Source organism: Oreochromis aureus, linkage group 11 (assembly GCF_013358895.1).
Source record: "Oreochromis aureus strain Israel breed Guangdong linkage group 11, ZZ_aureus, whole genome shotgun sequence".
NCBI lineage: Eukaryota > Metazoa > Chordata > Actinopteri > Cichliformes > Cichlidae > Oreochromis > Oreochromis aureus.
In genome coordinates this window covers 22,473,933-22,494,798 of record NC_052952.1, presented here as the reverse complement: position 1 = coordinate 22,494,798, position 20,866 = coordinate 22,473,933, and the positions used below count along the sequence as shown (strand labels likewise).

At 42.3% G+C, this 20,866-nt stretch overlaps 1 protein-coding gene and 1 long non-coding RNA gene across 3 annotated transcripts in view; one reads left to right on the top strand and one right to left on the bottom strand.

The window, feature by feature from the left end:
- ephb6 (eph receptor B6) overlaps positions 1 to 19,013 on the bottom strand; it is a 47,427-nt gene extending 28,414 nt beyond the window's left edge. Inside the window, exons 1-3 of the mRNA XM_031744170.2 lie at positions 18,904 to 19,013; positions 8,019 to 8,083; positions 1,627 to 1,899 (exon numbers count right to left, since the gene is read on the bottom strand). Coding sequence (XP_031600030.1) covers positions 1,627 to 1,899; positions 8,019 to 8,083; positions 18,904 to 18,961 — 396 coding nt within the window. The 5' untranslated portion in view covers positions 18,962 to 19,013. The remainder of the gene's footprint in view (positions 1 to 1,626; positions 1,900 to 8,018; positions 8,084 to 18,903) is intronic.
- Positions 1,772 to 14,883, top strand: LOC120442765. Of its 2 annotated transcripts, XR_005614906.1 has the most exons (4): positions 1,772 to 1,852; positions 3,302 to 3,460; positions 13,559 to 13,761; positions 14,382 to 14,883. It is a non-coding gene; the product is annotated as an uncharacterized LOC120442765 (long non-coding RNA). The 2 variants fall into 2 exon arrangements; XR_005614905.1 differs by lacking the exons at positions 1,772 to 1,852; positions 3,302 to 3,460 and adding an exon at positions 11,850 to 12,087.
- Positions 19,014 to 20,866: the final 1,853 nt, after the last annotated feature.

The window sequence follows — 20,866 nt, the reverse complement described above, 5'->3', positions numbered from 1 at the left end:
GTTGTTGAGCAATTAATCAAATACATTTGACTAGCAGCACTTTGCTCCAACTTACCCTCTTACTTCTTCTGGCGCACTGTTTTTACAGGACTATACAGAGTCACATGAAAACTTTCTTTTTCATGTGTCTATCAAACCCCAACCTGAAATCTTTAATTACCAGTCATAAAACACAAAAGCCTGAATAAATACTCACAGTTGTTACAGTTGCCACATTTAGTCTGTTTCATATAATTTGATATATTGTTACTTGAAAAATTAATACTACATATGTAATTTATTTATCATTGTAATCTGGCTTTTTTTTTTACATTACTTACAGATGTGTTATTTTCAGTCAAAGAGGAGTTTTATTAAAAGAGTTCACCACTTGGGTTGCTGCTAGTTTCTTTTCTTTTCCGAGATCAGATGAGTTTGTTTCATATCCAGATGTTAGAAGAGTGTTTCTACAAATACTGCCAGAACTGGGTGAGTGTTTGCTGCCAAATTAATTGTTGGGCTTGTGAGGATGTTAAGCCCTGTGACCTGAATTTAGGCTAATGCAAGATTGGCACAAGCTTAGGCAACTAAATTTCAAAACATGCCCGTCAGAGGAGAAACCTTTCTTCATCTTTTTGTCATTTTTGAGCCACATGCAGTAGAGACAGACAGGAAACGCAGCAGGAGAAAGCCGTGACATGACATGCAGTCCTACCACCTAGCTAGAAGTCAAACATGTGGTGCACATGCTTTGAATTTAGTCATCAGATTAGCTCACAGAGAACTTTTCTTTTGCTAAGTATAATGATATTTATCATATCCTGAATCTTAGTGCAGCCTATCTAGTCCATCCTCTGTCTGAAACAATCAGTTTTTAGCTCTTCTCCTTTTAAGCCAACTTTCTTCTGATTGGCTAGCCCTCACAATTAAACTAACACACCAGCACTGCCAGTACAAATACCAGTAAGGACACTTTTAAGCTATAAAAGCAGGATATTTAGGGGAGAGCAGTGTCTCATGATTTATGAGATGAATCATCATCAATTTGCAAATTCTGAATACATTTTAAAGGCCACTGTGATTTTCATTGAGTTAACACAAGAAAACGCACCTTTGAGGTTTTCATGCTTTTTAAAACTTTTTTTTTGAAGACCTGAAATGAAAATGTGCCCATCTCTAAAGCGCCTCGGGTGAATTTCTGTTGTTTAAATGTGCTATAGGCTATAAATAAAATAAATGTGACAGTCAACACAAAAAAAAGGTTCATACATTTTTCATAGTGCATGTTTGAGGTATATTTTTTTCATTTCCAAAAGAAAAAATAAATAATTTATTTAACACAATACACAATGTGCTACATACTGAACTCATGGCAAAGAAACGAAGTACCGATCCTTTCATGCTAGTATCAATCCAGTACCGATACCAGCATCGGTAGGTATTTGGCTCGATCTGCCAACTTCTAGTAAAAACCGCCTGAAACTAAACACTCAGAGCAGCCTGAAGCTGAGCTTTGGCTCCCATATGATTGAAGCTGTCATGTTTAATATGAGTAGCCACCACTGTAAAACTATTTGACAGAAAATAAACAACAATCATCTTTAGAATTAAATGCATTATCGCAGCTCATCCAGTGTGTCACCTTACCTCAGCTACCCAGGTCCTCTCCAGCTCCCTCTGGGAGTCGGCCTGCTTGTAGTATAGAGTGAGTGTCTCCCTGCAGGTGGGCGACGGTGAACGCAGGCTCGCGCAGTCTCTCACAGAGAAACGCAACGTGACAAACACCCGTGGAGCCGAGTGGCGGTACAGGAAAGGAGTAGCCAACCAGTTGTCCTGCTGACGGGGATTTTGGTTGACATTGCAGACTTCAAAGGTTCGTATGAGCTTCCCTCGGTCATCCAGGACGCTGACCTCATCCCACTGGAAGAGAGAAACAATATTATGAGCTTGTGTAAACTGAGCTCCGCAAAACAGAAATAAAACTATAAGCAGAGGGCTCCAGAATAGGCCTGTATAAACTGTTAAAACGCCGGTATGTTTATGGCTTTTCCACAGCCATGAATCTTACTCATGACTTAGAAGGCGGTTTACATTTTACAAGGTAAATATTGAACATATTGCTGCTGTTGCTGACATCAGCCTCGTCCTTCACTGGCTGTTCTCTATGGAGGCTACTTGAGATAAGTCTGATAGAGCAGTTGTTGTTTGTTTTTGTTTTTTTTTGCTGTAATATCACAGGAAAAGCTTTTGTTCCCTGTCCTCACTGATCTAGGTCGTCTCTATAGTGCTGCAGAGTAGGCTCTCTAATTACTTAATCAATGATTAAAAGAACAGTAATTTAATTAAACAGCTCCAGCCTTTCATTTAGAGCAAAATGTTTCAGGTGCTGAAGACAAAACTGTGTTAACAGGGATGGTTCAGCTCTCACTGTGGTAAAGCCTTTGAGGCAGTTTTGGTTTTATCTTCTCAGGTTTTGGTGATTTTTGCCTGTTTGTGATGGTTAAAAGTGACATTTAACAAGATTGAGAGGAGGCTGAACTGATGCACAGCAGCACTTTTACCTAAATGCTTACATTGGCATGCTAGCTAGCTATTATTTGGTACTCATTCTAGCATGGTAGCATGATGACATTACACAAAAAAGCTATCATTAACTGACATATTCACCTGCACAGTCTTTGTAATGTTTTTTATTTATTTTTTTATTTTTATTTTTTTTTAAATTTCTGCATTTTTAATGTCTCTAAACTGAAGTATTTTTGAAAATTGCGCTGTATGCATGGTTTTAAATGTTGGAGAACCTGATTGTGACCTGACAAAGAGGGATCTGCATAGTTATTAGAGGCAGTTGCTTTACGGCATCTTGCAATAAATGTAAATGTTATAGTCTTGTCCTCATGAGTGAAAACTAAATATGCTTAAAGTTGCTGAAATAAGCATAATATATACAAGAACTTGGATTGTGTGTGATGATCAGATTGGTCCACCCATTGAGGAGAGATGCAGACATATATATGCTCATTATATATGATCATTATAGAAAGGTTTATCAAATGTGATACTAATTAATGCACATAATGAACCTGTCTCCAAACAGTCGTGGTCAGACTTGGCCTGACTGCATTCACTCTCAGATCGGCGAAGGTTTGGAAATAATTCCGAGCTAATTTATAAATGCAGACATATTGCCAACATGTTGCATTCATACCGGTTTAGACTGCACCAGTTGTATTCTGGTTACATTCCTATATCAAAGCAAGTGTGCAAAGTGTGATTTTGCAGTTCTGCAGCATCTGCGTCACTGTTTGTGTTTGTGTTTCAGATCTGTGAGGTTCTGACTCGACTTGTGTATGTTGATAAGTCATCACAGTTCATCGATGTCATATCACAAACTGATAGCAGCTCCTTTTTTTAATCACCTTCTTGACACACCAAAGTCACTCTGAAGATGACCTGGTCCCCATCTTCAAAGCAACCGAAGGTAATAAGGTCATAATTTTATCGTCACAGTTGTAGTACTTCTGGTCTTCAGCCACTGTTTTCCCTGGTGTGACTGCAGCATTAACCAATAATTTCAGCTGTGAAGTTCTGGGGAATATGGATTTCTGTACTTTCATTCACCCAAACTTTGTTGAGATATTGGACCGAAGCGATGATTATCGGCACCTTCACCCTTCATGTTAAAAAAAAAGGATGATCAATGTATGTTTTCAAAAAGTCTGCACTGATTATATTTGTTAATCAACAGAAGATAATGTCAATGGACCATTTCCCTAGTACAAAGTACGAAATACAGAGCAACAAGGACGCCTGTGAAAAGACATATTGATGCTAGAATTTCTTCGACACACGGATGAAAAATAAATTCTATTCACGGCTGTTGCTCTGAGGTGGAGGCCGAATTATCAGAGACACATTTGAAAGAGAAACTTTTTTTCCATGCCTTGACATATCTAAAGGAAAGAAAGAAGTTCACGGGCGATGCTGGCACTTTGCAATTTTAATATGTTACAGTAGTATAATGCTGTATTATAATAACAATTAATGCGCATTATACAGTGACATGTGCTTGTTTTTTTTCTCTCGCACTAGTTTTGGCATTTGCATGTGCACCATTGTTCACATGTGACAGGTGGCAGACACTTGTGTGCCTGACTTAGGGCAGCTGTTGTGCAATAAAATCGGCAGATTTTGTTGCATTTTAAGGAAGATGAATCCACGGTAGATGCGCAAATGGATGTGAGTAAAAGAGAAAGGAGTCGCACATGGAGAAAATGGAGCAGCCCGGAGACACGGCTCTGGATGAGACTTTGTAAGATGAGACAAAATGTTAATGTAGCCGCAGGGTTTAGTTTCACCAATTATACAGTACGTTGCATTGAAGGATGAAAAGGATCTGCTTTAAGCCTGTGTAGCCCTGAGTGACAAGCAGGGCCTTTTCTGTTGTAACACAGAGGAATTATGTATTAGGCCTCATCATCATTATTCTCCCTATGACAATGGCAAGAGGACAAAAGGTCCTGACACCCTATCAGGGTGTATTTAGAGTCTGTGAATCACTGTTTGTGCATGTTAGTGTATCTCTGCATGCTTATGTCTCTTTCTCTGTGTGGCTCTGACAGCCAGTGTGAACAGAAATCTACTGAGCATCGCACCATGAGAGAGTGCATTCATATTTGGTCCAGCTGAAATAATGATAAGATCAGTGAGCAGATAGAAAGAGCTGGAGTCGCTGTCAGTCTAATGGAGTGAAAGGGCAGTTTTCTCTCTCCCGGGCTGTGGTTCACTCTGTCAGACCAGTGTATGAAGGAAAACGGACGAAAGAGGGGGACAACACAGAGCTCATGGTGGGATGCAGGGATGCGGATGGTGGAGGGAGAAATGTGGGAAAAATAGCAAACAGAAAGAGTGTATGAGCATTTTTTTGTGGCGCGCGGCGGTGGGTGCGGTAAAAGCTATGCTGAGTATGTGGCCAGGCAGGGACTTTTAGGTGGAAAGAGAAGCCGCCGTTGTTCGTGTGTGGCATCGCGTGCAGCTCGCTTCTGTACCTTTGTGAAAAAAACACAGCTTTCATTTGTTTTCTGACCCTAAACCCCCACCTCACTCCCCCCTCGCCTCCTGCCCCCTTCCCTATTTTTCCACGTCTTGTTTTCTTCCTCTCTTATAAAGGAAGAAAGGAAAAGAGGAGGAAAAAAAAACGGGCCAGATTGGGGAGGAGGGGGCAGATGAATCGTTATAGGGACGACTCATCTTTGTGATTTAATTTGAACCGAAATGCCAGAGAGCCACGCAACCTCTGCAGTGACAGAGGACAGGGAGGGGCAGGGCCTCGGACACTACCACGGACACACAGACACAGATACACGCAAGCAGAGAAAGGCACATGTGCATATTTATACACAAAAATGAAGAGCAGGGAGTGAAAATAACAGGAGGGGGGAAAAAAATAAAAAGCAAAGTCTGCAGTGAGACTGGAAGTCTCTGCTGGTTTGACACCGAAGAAAAATAAGGGGGCAGAGTGGAGACTGACTTGGGGGATAAAAAGAAAAAAAATGAGGCAAAGACCCAGTGGCTCTGTGGCTGTGAAGGGCAAAGGGAGAAAAGATTAAAAGAGGGAGGAAAAACAGGCAGAGATGAAGATGCTTGTCAGTACATTGTAAAAATGCCGGTAAGAAAGAAAGAAAACGCAGGAAGAGAGAAAACACATTAAAGAATATCCACAGACCCTAAAGCAAAAGAAGAGATGGGCTGTGGGGAAGGGGTTAAAAAAGAAAACACACACACACACACAACCTCTCTCGCTCTATCCCCCTTTCTTGGTCTGTCTTTCTACTTCTCTCAGCTTGATGCCCCGGGTCAAATAACCATATCTCCATCTCAGAAGCACTTCTCATCCAGGGACTATAAAGAAAAAAAACCTCATGCAAATACTTGACTTGCTCATGCACACACACACATACACGCACACTCAAACACAATTGGATGCTCTCCTATTAACTGCTGCCATCATGGTTCACAAGTTCCTAACACACATGAGGCCCTAATTATTCAAACATCATGTACAATTATGCTCTGACACTGGAGGCCAGACGAGGGTGGTAATGTATTCCTGCCAGATGTTGGTTAGTAGCTATTAGACTCCATCCCGACAATAACTGGTCACAAGAGTCAACTCAGTTTTGTTTTGTTATTTTTTTTGCCAAAAGTAACAAATAAAAGTGAAGCATTCACCCTGTTGTGGTTGAACAGGTGATGTCCATTTCAAATGCAGTCTAATAGATGCATCAATGTAGTGTTTCAGCAGTTGGACGGGTGTAACTGCGAGTAGTATTAGAACTGAGATGCAATCACAAAGAAATGAATGAATTTAACAATCGGATTGGCCCCCAGGAGTTGACCCTCGCACAGTCACGCAAGTGACCTCCTCCTCCCTCCCCCAAACCTCCACACACACACACACACACACACACACACACACACACACACACACACACACACACACACACACACACACACACATATTTACACAGCTCAAGGCAATGCAACAACCTTGAATACAAATCAACTCAAAAGGGAGATCTATGGCTCAATCTGAGCAGTTTCATTATGAATGACGGCACACACACACACACACACACACACACACACACACACACACACACACACACACACACACACTGGAGTAGAACAACAGATAAAAAAAGAATTGGGGGAGCATTTAGACCTTCAAGGTTATCTTAAAGGAAAGGTGAGTTCCTGCTCCGTCTAAGACTGTGTTCAGCACACTTGAGGTATTACCAGTGACATATGCCAGCCATTCAGGAAGATAATAATTCTTACCTCAAACCATAACTAAACATAAAGCATTTATAACCTTATTCTTAATCTTTAATCTGTGATTTCTGTAAAATCCAAGTGCTGTTGTGGAGGCCTGCTGCACGTCTCAGTCACTCTAATCTCACCACTATTCAAAAAGTCCCAGAAACAAAAGTTAATACAGCACCATCCATGCTTGATTTTTATATGAGAGGAAAAAGATGGTGGGGAGTGGATTACATTCATCAACAGATGTTGATCATTTCACCTATGAGCAGGGTGTAGAAATCTGAAGGCCCGTTGTCTGCATATGTTTGTTGTTCTGGTCTTAAAGTGTTTTATTAACTGAATGTACAGTAGCTCAAACCTAATAGACTGAATAACAAGGCACAGGTGATAGAAGGACACAGGTGGAAACAATCCACAGTGGATGCACGGTGAGGTTGGGCAATAAAAGCCCAAAGGCATGAAAGGAACAGGAAGTGAAACTAGAGCAAGACTCTGGAGAAAACTCACCTTCAAGGCACAACAGAAAGAAATGAACGACAAGTGGCTAACACTGAGACATGAAAGGTAACATTAATATGTGATGACAGAGACCAGAGATACTGGAAGAACCACAAAACCAGCCAGCGTAACAAACCAAAACACAACACAGACAAAACAAAACCCCGACACCACGACATGTTTACAGATCTGACATTTCCAATATCTTCAATCTGTTCTTGGAGAATAATATTTTTTTTATCTCATACCAGAACCTCTCCCAAAAGACTTTTATCTGAGTTTACTGACTGGCATCTAATGAATTTTGAAAATTTATCAAAATTTCTTGTTGTTCAATGAACATCCTTGGCTTTCCATTATTTTCTAACCCGCATATGCCGAGCAATAAATCCACAGTGTAAACAGCAAATCGATCAGTATTAAAACGAATATCAGTTGCAGTCCTGTACCATTTATCACCATTATTGATTTAATGTCTAAACTTTACCACCAGCTGCCTGACAGAATGATGAAAAACGTTATAAAACTAAATGTATTATTTCATAGCATCCTGTTTTAAGCCCTCATTAGCGTTACAGCACAAGGCCCGACTAACAATGCGATTATAACCCGACACTTCAAACATCAGCATGTGCGACACGTGTATAACACATTCTACAGATGGCTTTAATGCTGCAACAGCTGGAAATCGCATTGACACTCAGCTCCCTGCTTACCCCTGTATCTGGATAGGTGATCCAGCCCAGCTCTGAGGTAGACTCTGTTGTGTCCAGCAGCATCACTGTGAGGCGAAGAAGCAGAGACAAAGAAAAGGTTAGAAAAAACAGACAGGAAACATTTGCGTATGCTTTCATTTTAACGCGAAGAAAACAGGCAGACGTGTGCGCGAGCTTTCAGTTTAAACTTTGATTTTAGCTCAAGAATTTAACTGAGAAACGGAGTCGGTGCTATAAAAGCAAAGTGACTGTTAAACAGAATTTGTAATCATGAGATATTCTCTGAAGGACTGAAAACCAAATAGTGTGTGAGGCTGTGAGGCCATAAAAACATATAAAACATGGATTTGCTCCAGTGAAACTGAAGCAGAAAAGCACTTTGCAGAGTATCCCTTTTGAAGGCGGTTGTATAATTAATCTTTTTTTTTCCTTTTGTAAAATACCACAAGTTGTTGGAACCATTAGTCCCGTTTTCTTTGATTTTTCTCCCACCACATCCAATAAAATCCAGGAGAGCTCCAGCTGTGTGCATCTGTCAAATTTAATGACTGCTATAAAGTGATGATGCAGTCTGGCACACTAGTCTGGTGTTTGAAAAATTAAACTGATTGACCTGATGGGGCACTGTGATTAAAGGTCAAATTTTCCAACTTTAAAAGGCCATAACAGTTACTGTCACGATTTGTTGAAACTTGCCATGCTGATGCTTTTCATAGCTTGTCCCAAAGGGAACCTTCGTCATGTTTCTGGGTGTGGGGGGGTTGATATGTTCTGTGTTCCTCTTTTGTTGCAGGTTTTGCTCATTAACCCTGATCAAGAGCGAAAGCACAAGAATAGCATATGACTTTTATGCTGGAGTGTGTTTTCCCATAATTTGCTTTTAGGTTTAAGTGCTTCAAAAAGCAAGCTGGCAAAGAAATTACACACACAGACACACACATGCAAAGTGACTTTAATGCTGAGTGCTGCGTGCTGACACATGGCAGCTTCCCACACAAAAACCGAAGCCCTTGAATTTTCCATTAGCATTCCAAAACCGTGGTGGCTGCCGCTCCTTCAGTCTGGCACAGTCTGCGCTCGGTGCTGTTCAAGAGCCACCGACTGAACGCGGGCCAAAGTTTGTCGTGCACGCAGAGGTACCAAAAACATCAGACTTCAGATTTGGATGCTTGCACAGATGGAGGTAATGGAGGAAAACGCTCAGTGCCTGATTGCATCAAGCACAACGCTAATCAACTAAAGGGCTGTAGACACGTATGCACACAAGACATTGTGGGAGGCCGGAGGCATGCGCCTCTGTTTACAAATAAATAATTCTTCTCATCGTCGTTATACAATTTTTATGTTTTTGCTTCCATTGCGCGTCACACAATAATTCACCAGAGAAAAGGGGGCTCTCTTTTTCCTGCCTCTCTCACTGATAACCAGACAAAGGGTGGCGGAAAAATATTATCTACATAATCAGCACTCACACACGGGGATTTGAAAAGGTTCCCCGGTCCACCAAAACACCAATAGATACATTGTGTCTCTCTCCTTCTGCCAGTCAAACACAGAAGTACCCAGTGGCACCGTGAGCACACTCAATCCTGTCGCATACCCCAATAAATAAAACAAATAATAAGAAAACTATATCATTTGTGGCTCATGACATGAATCGACCCCACCCCTACTGTTCTCTGACTGCTCTGTAAACAGATTTTTTCGGATTATAGTCACAGATGGACACCCCGCAAATCTGTGCTTCAAGCCTTCCTTTCCCTCCTCTCTTTTTTTCCCCTTTCCAAACCCCTCAGCCTGTCTATCTGTTTTCACCCACTGGCTGGTCTTTATGTCACTCTTAGTAAATTCACACATTTTTCCATGGAAGACCTCCAAGATTTGGAGTGATATGAATTGTATCAAAAAGAGAATACAAATAGACTGTGACAGCTAAGGATTATATGCAGCCACAGGCATCAGAATAAACAGTTTTTAGTGCCGCGCACGTCTGGGAAGCTTGGTTAGTGGAATTTTGGAGGCAATCGGGATAAAATCAGCAAAAGGGAGAAAGCTAAACTCACCAAGCCAGGGATACTTAAACCTCCAAATCTTGACAGTATCCATTAGTGAGACACCTTTCATGCTTTGTTTGACTCCAGCTGGAAACGTTGTGCCATTCCAGCTGTGCGTGATGGCATGCAAACTCATTATTGATTAGTTTCTTGTTCCTGCGAAAAATAATCTTCGGTTTGTCAGAGTGACTAACATGTTATATGTGACCTCATTAAGCACCATTTGATTTATATCAGATAAGCTACAGACACAAATGCTGCAAAAGTGTCATTCCAAATTCAATTAACCTTCTGCTTCAGGGCACAGTCATACATAAATAACACGGAGCAAACTATTTTTGACATTAATATTTATGCCTCTACTATTTAGTTTCTTGTCGCTGGGCCTTGGGGACAGCGGTCCTTACATCGCCTCCGCTCTTTCTTCCCGGGATAAACCTGTACATGAAGATTACATGGAGGAGCGTTCAAAGTGCTTCATGCATGTCTCATTGCGTGACATTAGCATGTTGAATAATTCACCATGACATCCTAAGATTAGCATTGAAGTGGTGTGTTATGCACACCTTTCAAAGATTAGTTGGAGCTTGGGCACCGTGGCTCTGGTGCGCGTCCGTTTGTGTATGCGTGAGACAACCATGAACAAAAGAGAGGGACATTTACTGGCAGGTCCACTTGGCAGTAAAAGCCCCTTTATTTAACTCTCAGACAGCCCACTCCATGTGCGCAGAGCACTACAGCATCTCCGTTATTGGTCCATCCGAGGGCTGAGATGCTCGAAGTTTGTCCCTGACAGTTTGACGAAGTGCTGAGTCTGCAATCTGAGCCTGAGTGCTGCGTTAATGCACGCTGGCCTCTTACGTCCTCCTGTTCCACTCTGATTTTTTTTACTCGCTCTGCTCGATAACTCTACCTCCATTTTGTCCCTTGTCCCTGGTATCCTCCTCCTCTCTGCATGTGTGTATTATTCATCCAAAATGTGACAGTAGGGTCTGTCAGATAAAGAGAAACACTCTTCTCCGTTACTGATGGCAGCTCTGCTGTTTGTGTGGAAAGTGGTTTGATACTCAGAGAGAGAAAAGGGGGAGACAATATAGTAGACAAAGCGTCATTATGGGAGAAGAGGCTGGCGGGATTGTGTTTGCGCATATGAATGTGTTTCTTTTGCTCTTTCCCCCTCTCTTTCTGTCCACGGTGTGGGTGTAAATGCTCTTCTGCCTTGTTATAGAGGTGACCTGCATTAGTTCATGAATGTCCCCTCCGCCACTGGAGTGCTCACTTCAGCTGAGTGACCCTCTCTGCTCTCTCCATCCATTTCTCTGAGTCCAACACTTTTCCTCTCTGTGCAGCCATGCATACACCGACACTCTCCAGTGCTAAGTGTAGTGCCGTTGTTCATGTCACGCCTCTTTGACAGCAGATGTATGCTACTTTAACGCCAAATTTTGCAAGGCAGTGGAGCCCCTCCTGACTCACTCTGCAAAGAAATTTGCTGTAAATATTAATGCGTACTAGAGGGATCCGAGTGTAAATTATGCCTTAACACCAAAGTGAATGCACCAGCAGAGAAGACATAGTCAGCGAGCTCACAGGTAACAACACGTTACAGAAACACACTCATGCACACACACACACAAAAAATTCCCACAGTGCCTGCAAGCGTTTTGAGCAGCGGTCAGCTTGTGTTTTGTCTTTTGTCCACTCATCCACCCATCTCCACCCTTTCTTGATACACTCCAGATGCTCCCTCCCACAGACAGTCAGTCAAGGACAAGGCCCTTACCAAACCCTCATTACAAACAACCACAGTGAGAGAGTGATACGCCAAGTCAGAAAGAGAGCAGGAGGAGGTTGGAGGAAAGGAAGGAAGGGGATTAACGTGTCTCCAGAAATAAGCATGCACATGTCAAAGGGAGTTATCCCCCCCAAAAATGAATGAAAGTGCAGCTGCACCAAAGAGCACAAACAACCAGGTTAGATGATCAACCCCTACGTGCAGGCAGCAACAGGCACAGGTAGGAGGACACATCAAAACAACTGATTCTCTGTCTTGATTACAGCATGTTTGCTAAAGTAAAACTGGCAGGCCTGAAGATTTTAAAATTATAGTTTGACTTCTTGAGAGAAACAGTTATTTGCTTTCTGTCAATCTTGTTGGAATAAAAACCTGTTTTAGTCGTTCAGGCAAGCTCGCAGGCAGATTGAAATAACAGGCATCAGTGGGATGGTGGCAAGCAGCAACCACTGCAGTTGAAAAAATGAAGCCAGCACAAAGTGCCAAAAAGTGCAGCTCAAATGGCCACTCGAGGCTGACTCCAAACGTGACTGAATCCTCAGACGCCGTGTTAAAATGTTCAAATTTAGAGCTGAAATAAACATGTTACAGTCTGGTGCAAAACACAACAGCTGGATGGATATTTTTTTCCAATAATTTACCAGTTTAAAATGTATTTGCTTTTATTTTCTAGCAGTTATGCAGCCAATGTGTCACCTCAGCTAACTAAATTGGACTTTTGTTGTGTTTGTGCTGTTAGTGCCTTTTACACATTTTTAGAACAATTATCTGACAGTTAAGAAGAAGTCTGCGCTCCAGTTTCGATGAGTGAAATCCTAATGTTTTATGTATTTATTAGCTAGCACTAATCAGGTATCTTTAAGGTATCCATACCGTCTATGGATGCACGTTGCTAAGCAAGCTAGCTAGCAGTACTTGATAACGTACCATTCTAAATATAGTCAGTTCTGGCTCCAAAAACCAAGATGGTGACGTTAATGGGTCTCTCAACATTCCTGGAAGGGATTCATAGTGTTTCACTTTGTTCTTCACACTGAAAGTGCCACAAAGAGCTGTAACAAATGAAAAAAGTAAGCTTGGGAAAGAAGTTCAAACCCAGCTTACTTTCACACTTTTTCATAGCTGGCCAATCACAGTGTGAAGTGGGTGAGAATTTTGTATTGTCAGTTTCAGAAAGTCACAGAAATGGTCCGACAAAGGCCTCCAAATCTGAAGGTGGTAAGGAATATATGACTAAATAAATTGTAGGTAAACTAAATTTAAATGTGGAGACTGACTCTTATGTCTGGTGTTAAATAGGAGACACAAACTGCCACTTAGCTTAGCTTAGCAATGAAGGTGGAAGGTGGGTAAAATCTGTGTGCCAGTTCTCAAAACCTCATAACAAAGGATTTGTTAAAATATTTTGGTTGGCTAGATCTTTTAGGGTTGATATACTGTGGGTCTGGCATGTTGTATTACAAGGCCAGGGTAGCAGTTTCCTGTGTGTCTGTGTGGCGCTAAGGCAAGCATCTACAGGTTCTGGTTTAATGTCTGCAGTGCAGACATGAGGGTGGCATCAAATTTCTAACCTCAGTATTATGACAAGAGCAGATAAAGTAAGTTAAAAGTATTTACTTTTTCTTTACGTCTGCATCTAATAATAATTTTATATTTTTTGTGTTTAATCTACGTTCACATTCACACCTGAGGTTGCCCATGGTAACCCCATGCAGCTCTTTGGGCTGCGGAGGAAGCTGGGGAGAATGTGCAAACTCCACGCAGCAAGCCTCCAATCTTGACTGAAGCCCAGGACCTTGTTGCAGTGAGCTGACAGTGTTAACCACCACACCGCCATGCCACCCTGCGTCTCACCCTGTAACAGCAGGGAAAGGCTCCAGCAGCCCTGAATTAGGTAAGCAGAAGAAAATGAATGGATGGATCTGTGCCATAGGTATGTCATAATTGCAAAATCTATTTGACATGCAGAAATATGACTAAACGTCATCCTCAACCAGCACACGATTAAACATGTTGGCAACTCCACTACCAGGGTATAATTCAGGTGTAACTTTCTCCTCTTCTTTGATCAAAGGACTTGATTTTAAAGTCAGGAGCAGATTAGAAATATTTCACTTGTTCATTTTAGTCTAAGAAGTTCAACGTTTTGGAAAGACAAAAACAATCGAGTTTTTACTCATCCCCCAGGTCAACAGTGACGAGTGCTAGGGGTAGAGTTAGAGTTGAGCTTTGTTAAATAGGCAAATGTCACCTTTCAAATAAAGTTTCATATAATTATTTTGGCATAACAGTTTCAATTTTAAATATTTTTCACTTGATCCAAATAAGTAAAAGTACTTTAAAAAGTGGGGGACATTAACCCAACCTAAACCCCACCCCTCACCCCAACGCTAAATGTTTTGCTAGTGGCATGCTGATTGTTAAGAGGTTAATAATTCACTCGAGTGGAGTAATGTGTACAAAGACAAAAGCGTAAAAGTTTGTTCTAAACAGTCTTGACTTCTCCATTAATAGATATCCAGTTACCACCAAAAACAGAAGCCGCAAACATCACCTTCTCCACCCTCAACCCTCACCGCTGCCAGATGAAGGAATGCAAGAGATCAGTTTGATTCAAACCCACTGTGTCATTTCTCATTAGTGAAGCCTTCAACAGCCTAACTCAGCTCTCTGTCCGTTCGGTTGGTGCCAGCACCCAAACTGCCAGGCAGCCGCTTTAATGTGAAATTCAAAACTAAAAACTGCATTCCAGAGTTACAGCGGCCCATGCCACGTGTTCATCTTTTAGTAATTTTTTTGGCTCGAACTCGTTGCCTGTCCACAGAGGCGTATTATCTGTGACGCTATCTGCCACGACATTGCCTGGCTCAAAGCGGAGAGTCTTGGCTCGCCGCCGTCTGAGGGCTTGAACCGCTTATATCACAAATGGCAGATGTGTCATTCATTTTAATAAAAGTGGCCTAATGTCATTACAAAGCTCTCAGCATGCTGGAACTAAAAATAAAGCTGGGTCACAGTTAAGTGTTGTAGTGTCAATGATGGGTTGAGTTGAGTCCTCCACTTCCCACCGGCGTGTGATTTCTTGGTTACTGCAGCCCCGTGCACATGCAGGATGGAAGGACGGGCGCAAGAAGCTGCTGAGGGCTTTTAGCAGCATCCGTTCTGCAGCACTCCCACTGTGACAAGCATGCCATTTATTTTCTTATCGCACTTTCTCTAGTTGATCATGTCCTGAAAGAGTGGCTTATTACGCCTGGGATAGGGAGGGTACTCTGCCTAATTAATACCCAGTTAAAACCAGAGACAGCATGAAAGATGGCCCAGATGACCTTAGAGTGAGAATGTCAACATGGCTTTAAATTTATGCAGTCTGGTGTTTCAAGAAGGATTCATGTCCTTTATTTAATTTAAAGCAGCAGTAAAGCAGTGTGTATAGAGTGGCTAGATGGACTTATTATCAGCAGTATGCACTTAAAATATCAAGGTAAAAGGATCTTACTTGCAGAAAAATTGCCTCTTACATCATTACATCCATAATACTGATGCATCAGTCTGTAAGCAGCATTGTAATCATGTAGCTGTCACAGTATTTGAAAGCAGGACCAAAATGCAGGACCCAGGCAGACACCAAATGACAAAAATGGACCTTTATTTAGCTGGCAGTCCAACTCCAAAAAAATAAAAGTCCAAAATGAAAACAAACCGATATCCAAAAGGCCATCATAGGGAGCCAGGCAAAACAGAGAGCACAAGAGGGGAGATTGGCAGATGCTATGACAAAGACTAAGGGGCTGTTTATATTCACAGTGTAATAAGGGAAGTGGAAATCAGAAATAGGTGCAGAGAATGATGACAGTCACAGGAACGAGGCAAGAGTCAAAGTCAGACGTAGGTGACAACAACTTCCAAAGTTAAACAGGTAAAAGCAAAAGAACCCAACAGAGGCAAGAAAGCAGAATAACATAAAGAAATCAAAACAGTGGCTGCCGGTGGAAACTGTGCTACTGTTGGCTGAAGATAGAGAGGGATGAGAAGATGAAGTCAGAGAGGCAAGCCTGCGATGGTTCAGACATGTGCAGAGGAGAGATAGTGGATATACTGGACAAAGACAGAAGGAAAAGGACGATGAGATGCAGAGGGTTGGTGTGACAGAGGAGGATGCTAGGGATAGGGTGAGATGAAAGGAGATGATCCACTGTGCCAACCCCTAAAGGGAGCAGCCGAAGAAAGAAAAAGAAGAAGGAGAAGGATACCTAACTCAAAACGTAACCAACAGGGAGACTTTAGCTTTTTATACTTTTATAGTGCTGGTGTAGGTTAGTGGTAGATTCACAGCACATTTGAAGGGCGATGAGAGAAACAAAGTCTTTCTATACAAATTAGTTTTTTGACATTGAACTGTTTCAGCTGTGATATTTAAATGGCGTTATTTGGTAAAGTGGTAACAGCTGGCTGCTTTTTTGTAAAAAGTTATGCAAAAATTTAGGGAGGTATTTAATAACATCATAAGGGGTTTTTTTTTTTTGTAAAATCTTTATGTAAAGCCCTGCGATAGACTGTCCACTCACTGTCCACCTGTCCACTCGCCCTATGACAGCTGGGATAGGCTCCACCCATCCTCACTCCCAACCAATGGCGGGTAATGGCCACCCCTCCCTGAGCCTAATTCGGTTTCTTCCTGGTTTTCTTTTCACTGTTACGAAGTGGTTGCTCATAGGGCGTAGTCTGATTGCTGGTGTTTTCTCTGTAATATCTTCCTCTACCTCTTTAACTTAGAGATTAGATTTGGAGCCATATAAATAAAATTGAATTGAATGAATTCAATTTAGGGAGTAAAAAACATTGCATTTCTTTAAAAATGTAATTAAGTAGAATTATAGAAGAAACGTTTTATTTTACGTTGAGAGAAATGAATGAATTCATTGATCAATGTTGTCGTTAAAATTAAAAATCTATATGTTTTTGAGCAGCCTGTTCCCATCTGGTGATAATCAGAAGAGATTACCTTTTCAAGGTATGAAACAAGTTTAACTAACAGCGCAAGGTTAATTCCCGGAACCGCATAGTTCAGTGAGCATCGCTGCAACTCCGCTCAGCTATGATGGGAAGGGCCGGAGGGGCATCAGGTGTGTCTCCCGTTCAGGCCCTTCCTTGAGTGTGAGGTGTTAATCCAAAGTGAACACGCAATCCTCGACACAGATTCGTACAGTTCAGAGGCTTCACATCAACAATGCATGTGGGCGAATGGAGCAACACTTACACATGGCTGCGTTTGAGAGACGCAAATCAGTTGTCGCTCACACCTCTTGTGATTTGTCTTCATGAGAAGCGGCAAAGATTTAGGTTTTTTTAAGCTAGGACAGAGGAAACTATTGAAAAAAATGACACTTCCTCATATCCTGTGATATAAAAATAGACAATAGTTTGGATTTTTGATGCAGATATAGTGTACTTGAAAAGCAGATGGCTCACATTTCACAATAGAAAGAACGACTTTAAAAATAGTTAGCGTGCAGCTATATCCAGTCGGTCCAGACGTCATTTACTGCGATGAAAGCAGAGGCAGATGCCAAACCGTCCATTCACGATGTAACTGGATGTTTCACTTCATGTGGATTTATAGGGACGCCCATGCTATTGGGTTAATACTGTATTATGTCGAGCTCTGTTTCAATTACACAGAGTCAGTATGGGCTCGTTACACTGCCCGGCCTCTCTCCTCGCAGTCATTCTGTCTCATCTTAGTCCAAGCCATCTGTTACAAGCGCGGCTCGAATCCACGGCGTGAGGCTGACATATAAGTTACCACTGTAACAGACTATTACTGACACACACCTCGCAGTAAACTAAAGCCAAAGAAGAAGATGAGCGTGAACAGGTGCAGCTCTTTGCAACATAGAGACATATCCTTTGAAAGTAATTGCGTGCTGACTGCTGACACCCTCTCTAGTGCTGGGGACAGGGTGTAGGAGCGGGAGCTATGTATAGGCAGAATCTAAAGGCATGTATGCACCTATAGCCACACACATATGGAGACACACACACACACACATATATATATATAGATATATACACAAAGCCAGTTTGAGTCATCATGTTTTTGCAGGTTTCTCAAGTCAGCCCACTCTGATCTGACAGAACACTTCATAGATGGCGTCTCACTTAATTATCCATCTTTTTCAGACTGTCTGTCACTCGCTCTCTTTCTCTCTCTCTCTGACACACACAAACAGTCACTCAGTCTTGCACTTTTTAAGGCATACATTCTTTCCATTTATGTAAGCAAAGCATTAAAAGTTACCAGCAGAGAACAGGAGAAACAGGAGACACTCTTTAAGGACACCAGTGCAAAAGAAATAAAAAGGGGGGCCAACGATAAGAAGAAGAGGGGGTCTGCGGCCGTCACATCCATGAGATCATGAGTGACACGGGAGGGGGGTGGGAGGTCAGCGAGTGCATAGCAAAGAGAAGGGGTTATGCGGCTTATTATTCATTTGTCTTCTGCCTTATTTCCATATCCTTCTGTTGCCGGAGCTTGATAGGTCCTGGCACGCACCTGGCCCTTCCATGCCAACAAACTACTATCTGATGTGCTTCTACAGTGGTGCACACAAGCATCTGCATGCATATTCACGTGCACAGTTGCTTTGAGACACAATACAGAGCCCAGAAAACTAAGGGCTGTCTAAGCAGGGGTAAAGGTGGTAATTATTCAGGGGGTCCCAAGGTGCAGGTGGAGGACTCATAATCCAGGGTGGCTTGAACTGACTCGTAGCGTGGCAGACTAATGTGCCACAGTTTCACACATTGTCAAAGTCCCATTAATTCCCACAGAAGCTTGTTCTTAGAGAGCTATAACAGTTGCATACTAAGTGCCCATCCTTCACTTGTGGACTTGTTTCAGGAACGTGATGAGAGCGCTGTACAAACACGCCATCAAGCTCTATAACCACACACACACACACACACACACACATACAGCGCGTGCGGTCACAGGTTTGACGTGAATAAATGCAATCAAAAGTTTGGTTCTTACCTTCCTCAGCTGAGTTAGGCTGGAAAAACAGACAGAGAGACAGAAGGACACTCCACATCTCCACTACAGAATGACACTGACAGGGAGAGAGGGAGGGAGAGAGTATGAAAGAGAAAGAGGGAGATAGAGTGAGTGTGTGTGACAGAGCAAGAGGTGGGGGGGGGTGGAGAGGGGGTGGAGTCTGTTTGCTCCCTTTATCTAAGAAAAAGAGAGAGAGAGAGAGAGAGAGAGGGGATGGGGGGTGGATGGATGAATGGATGAGGGAAGCAGAAAAATATTTACAGAGCAGCAGATACAATAAGTACGCTGCCAAGTGAGGAAGTAAACAAAACACTGTTGTCACAGAGACGGGAGGAGAGAACGAGTGAGAGGAGGAAAGTGGGAGAGAGGGTTTTTTTTTTCTTATTTAGGAGAAACAAAGACAGAGAGGAGAGCCGACAAGAGAGTGACAGAGAGCGAAGGGAGAGAATTAATAAACAAGTTTTTCTGGTCTTTAAAACAGCCGTCTAGACACGACTAACGGCGTCCGTTACAACACCGCCCAGCAGACTGTGGCATCCCTCTCATGTCTGGACACTGTGCTAACCCGTATTTTTTCAAGCTGTGGCATGTGAGAGTGACCAACTTCTTTTTTGTTGTTTTTCTTGATCTCACTCAGCTCAGCCTTTATGGATAATGAATATAATTTAGACACGTTTTTTTGGACGCTCGCCATCCTTCATGTGGCTTCTTGCTCTAACACCCCCCCCTCTCTCAGGTCTCTCAGACACACTCCTCGCCTTGTAGGACAGCTCATCCAGACAGTATGTCGACACGCACTCACATTCAGGCACACACACACACACACAGCTGAGCAGCCCTTCTGGTCTGTGCACGCCACTAGCTGGCCAGCCTGCAGTACTGCAGCTTGTTGATGGGCTTTCATGCTCCAGTTCACTGCTGTGAGTAACTGCCATGGACTCTTGCAGGGAGATGTGCTGTGTGGGTTTGACACAGTTAGATGGCCCCATTCCCAGCCAGCCGGGGGGCCCCTTACCACAGGCTGTGTGCTTCTTCGAGGGGCTGAGGTACACAAGGTAAAGCCAAACAGGAAATGGAAGATTATATTGTATAGCTAAAGCGACCAATCACACTGAAGCTTGTCTTGTCCATCGTCAGAAAAATTTTGATATAAGCATAAAAAGGAAAAAGGTAATTTCAGCTTTCACTCAGAGCAGGTAGCTCTACATCTTGGATTTAGCAGATTTTTATGCCAGATGGCACTCTGACACAACAGCCGAGGGATTTGTGTGTCCTCATGGAATCGAACTGGGCACCTTTTGCTTGTCAGATAAGTATGTAAACATCTACAAATGACTTTTGCGCCCTACTAGGGGAGAAATTTCAATCTCAGTCTGGTTTTCCACATAGGTGCTTAGCAATCACTGTTTGGAGCACAGGTATGTGGTTTAGTCTGTCACACAGACCCGATTCATTGTGACTCCGATCATTGTGAATAAATGATTAATCTGCTTAGAAATCATAGAAAACTGGAGTTGCTAACAGCTTTTAATGAATGCAGTGTGATGCAGGCACGTAAACAAATAGTGGGATGTAAACTATCTGTAGCCCACAGGTACTCAGCAGACCCTTCATCTGTCAAAGCATTATGGAAATTTGAGCCATGATCGCAGCTTAAACTGAAGACGGATAATGTTTTACAATACTAATGACAAAAACCTTTAATATCAGCTTTCGCCTCAGTTTTGTCTGCGAGCAAATTCTAAATGAAGCATCGTAATCAGTGTCTTTTTGCTATTCTGAAAAGCGACTCCCTTTGGATGTGACCTCACAAACACGAGATGGTGATTTAAAAACAGATCACAGGAAGTTCCCTCTGCGTCTTCTGATTTGATTTTTGAGGTCGTAACAAAAATGTCAACACAACACACAAATGTATTATTTAAACCTGATTCATCAACAG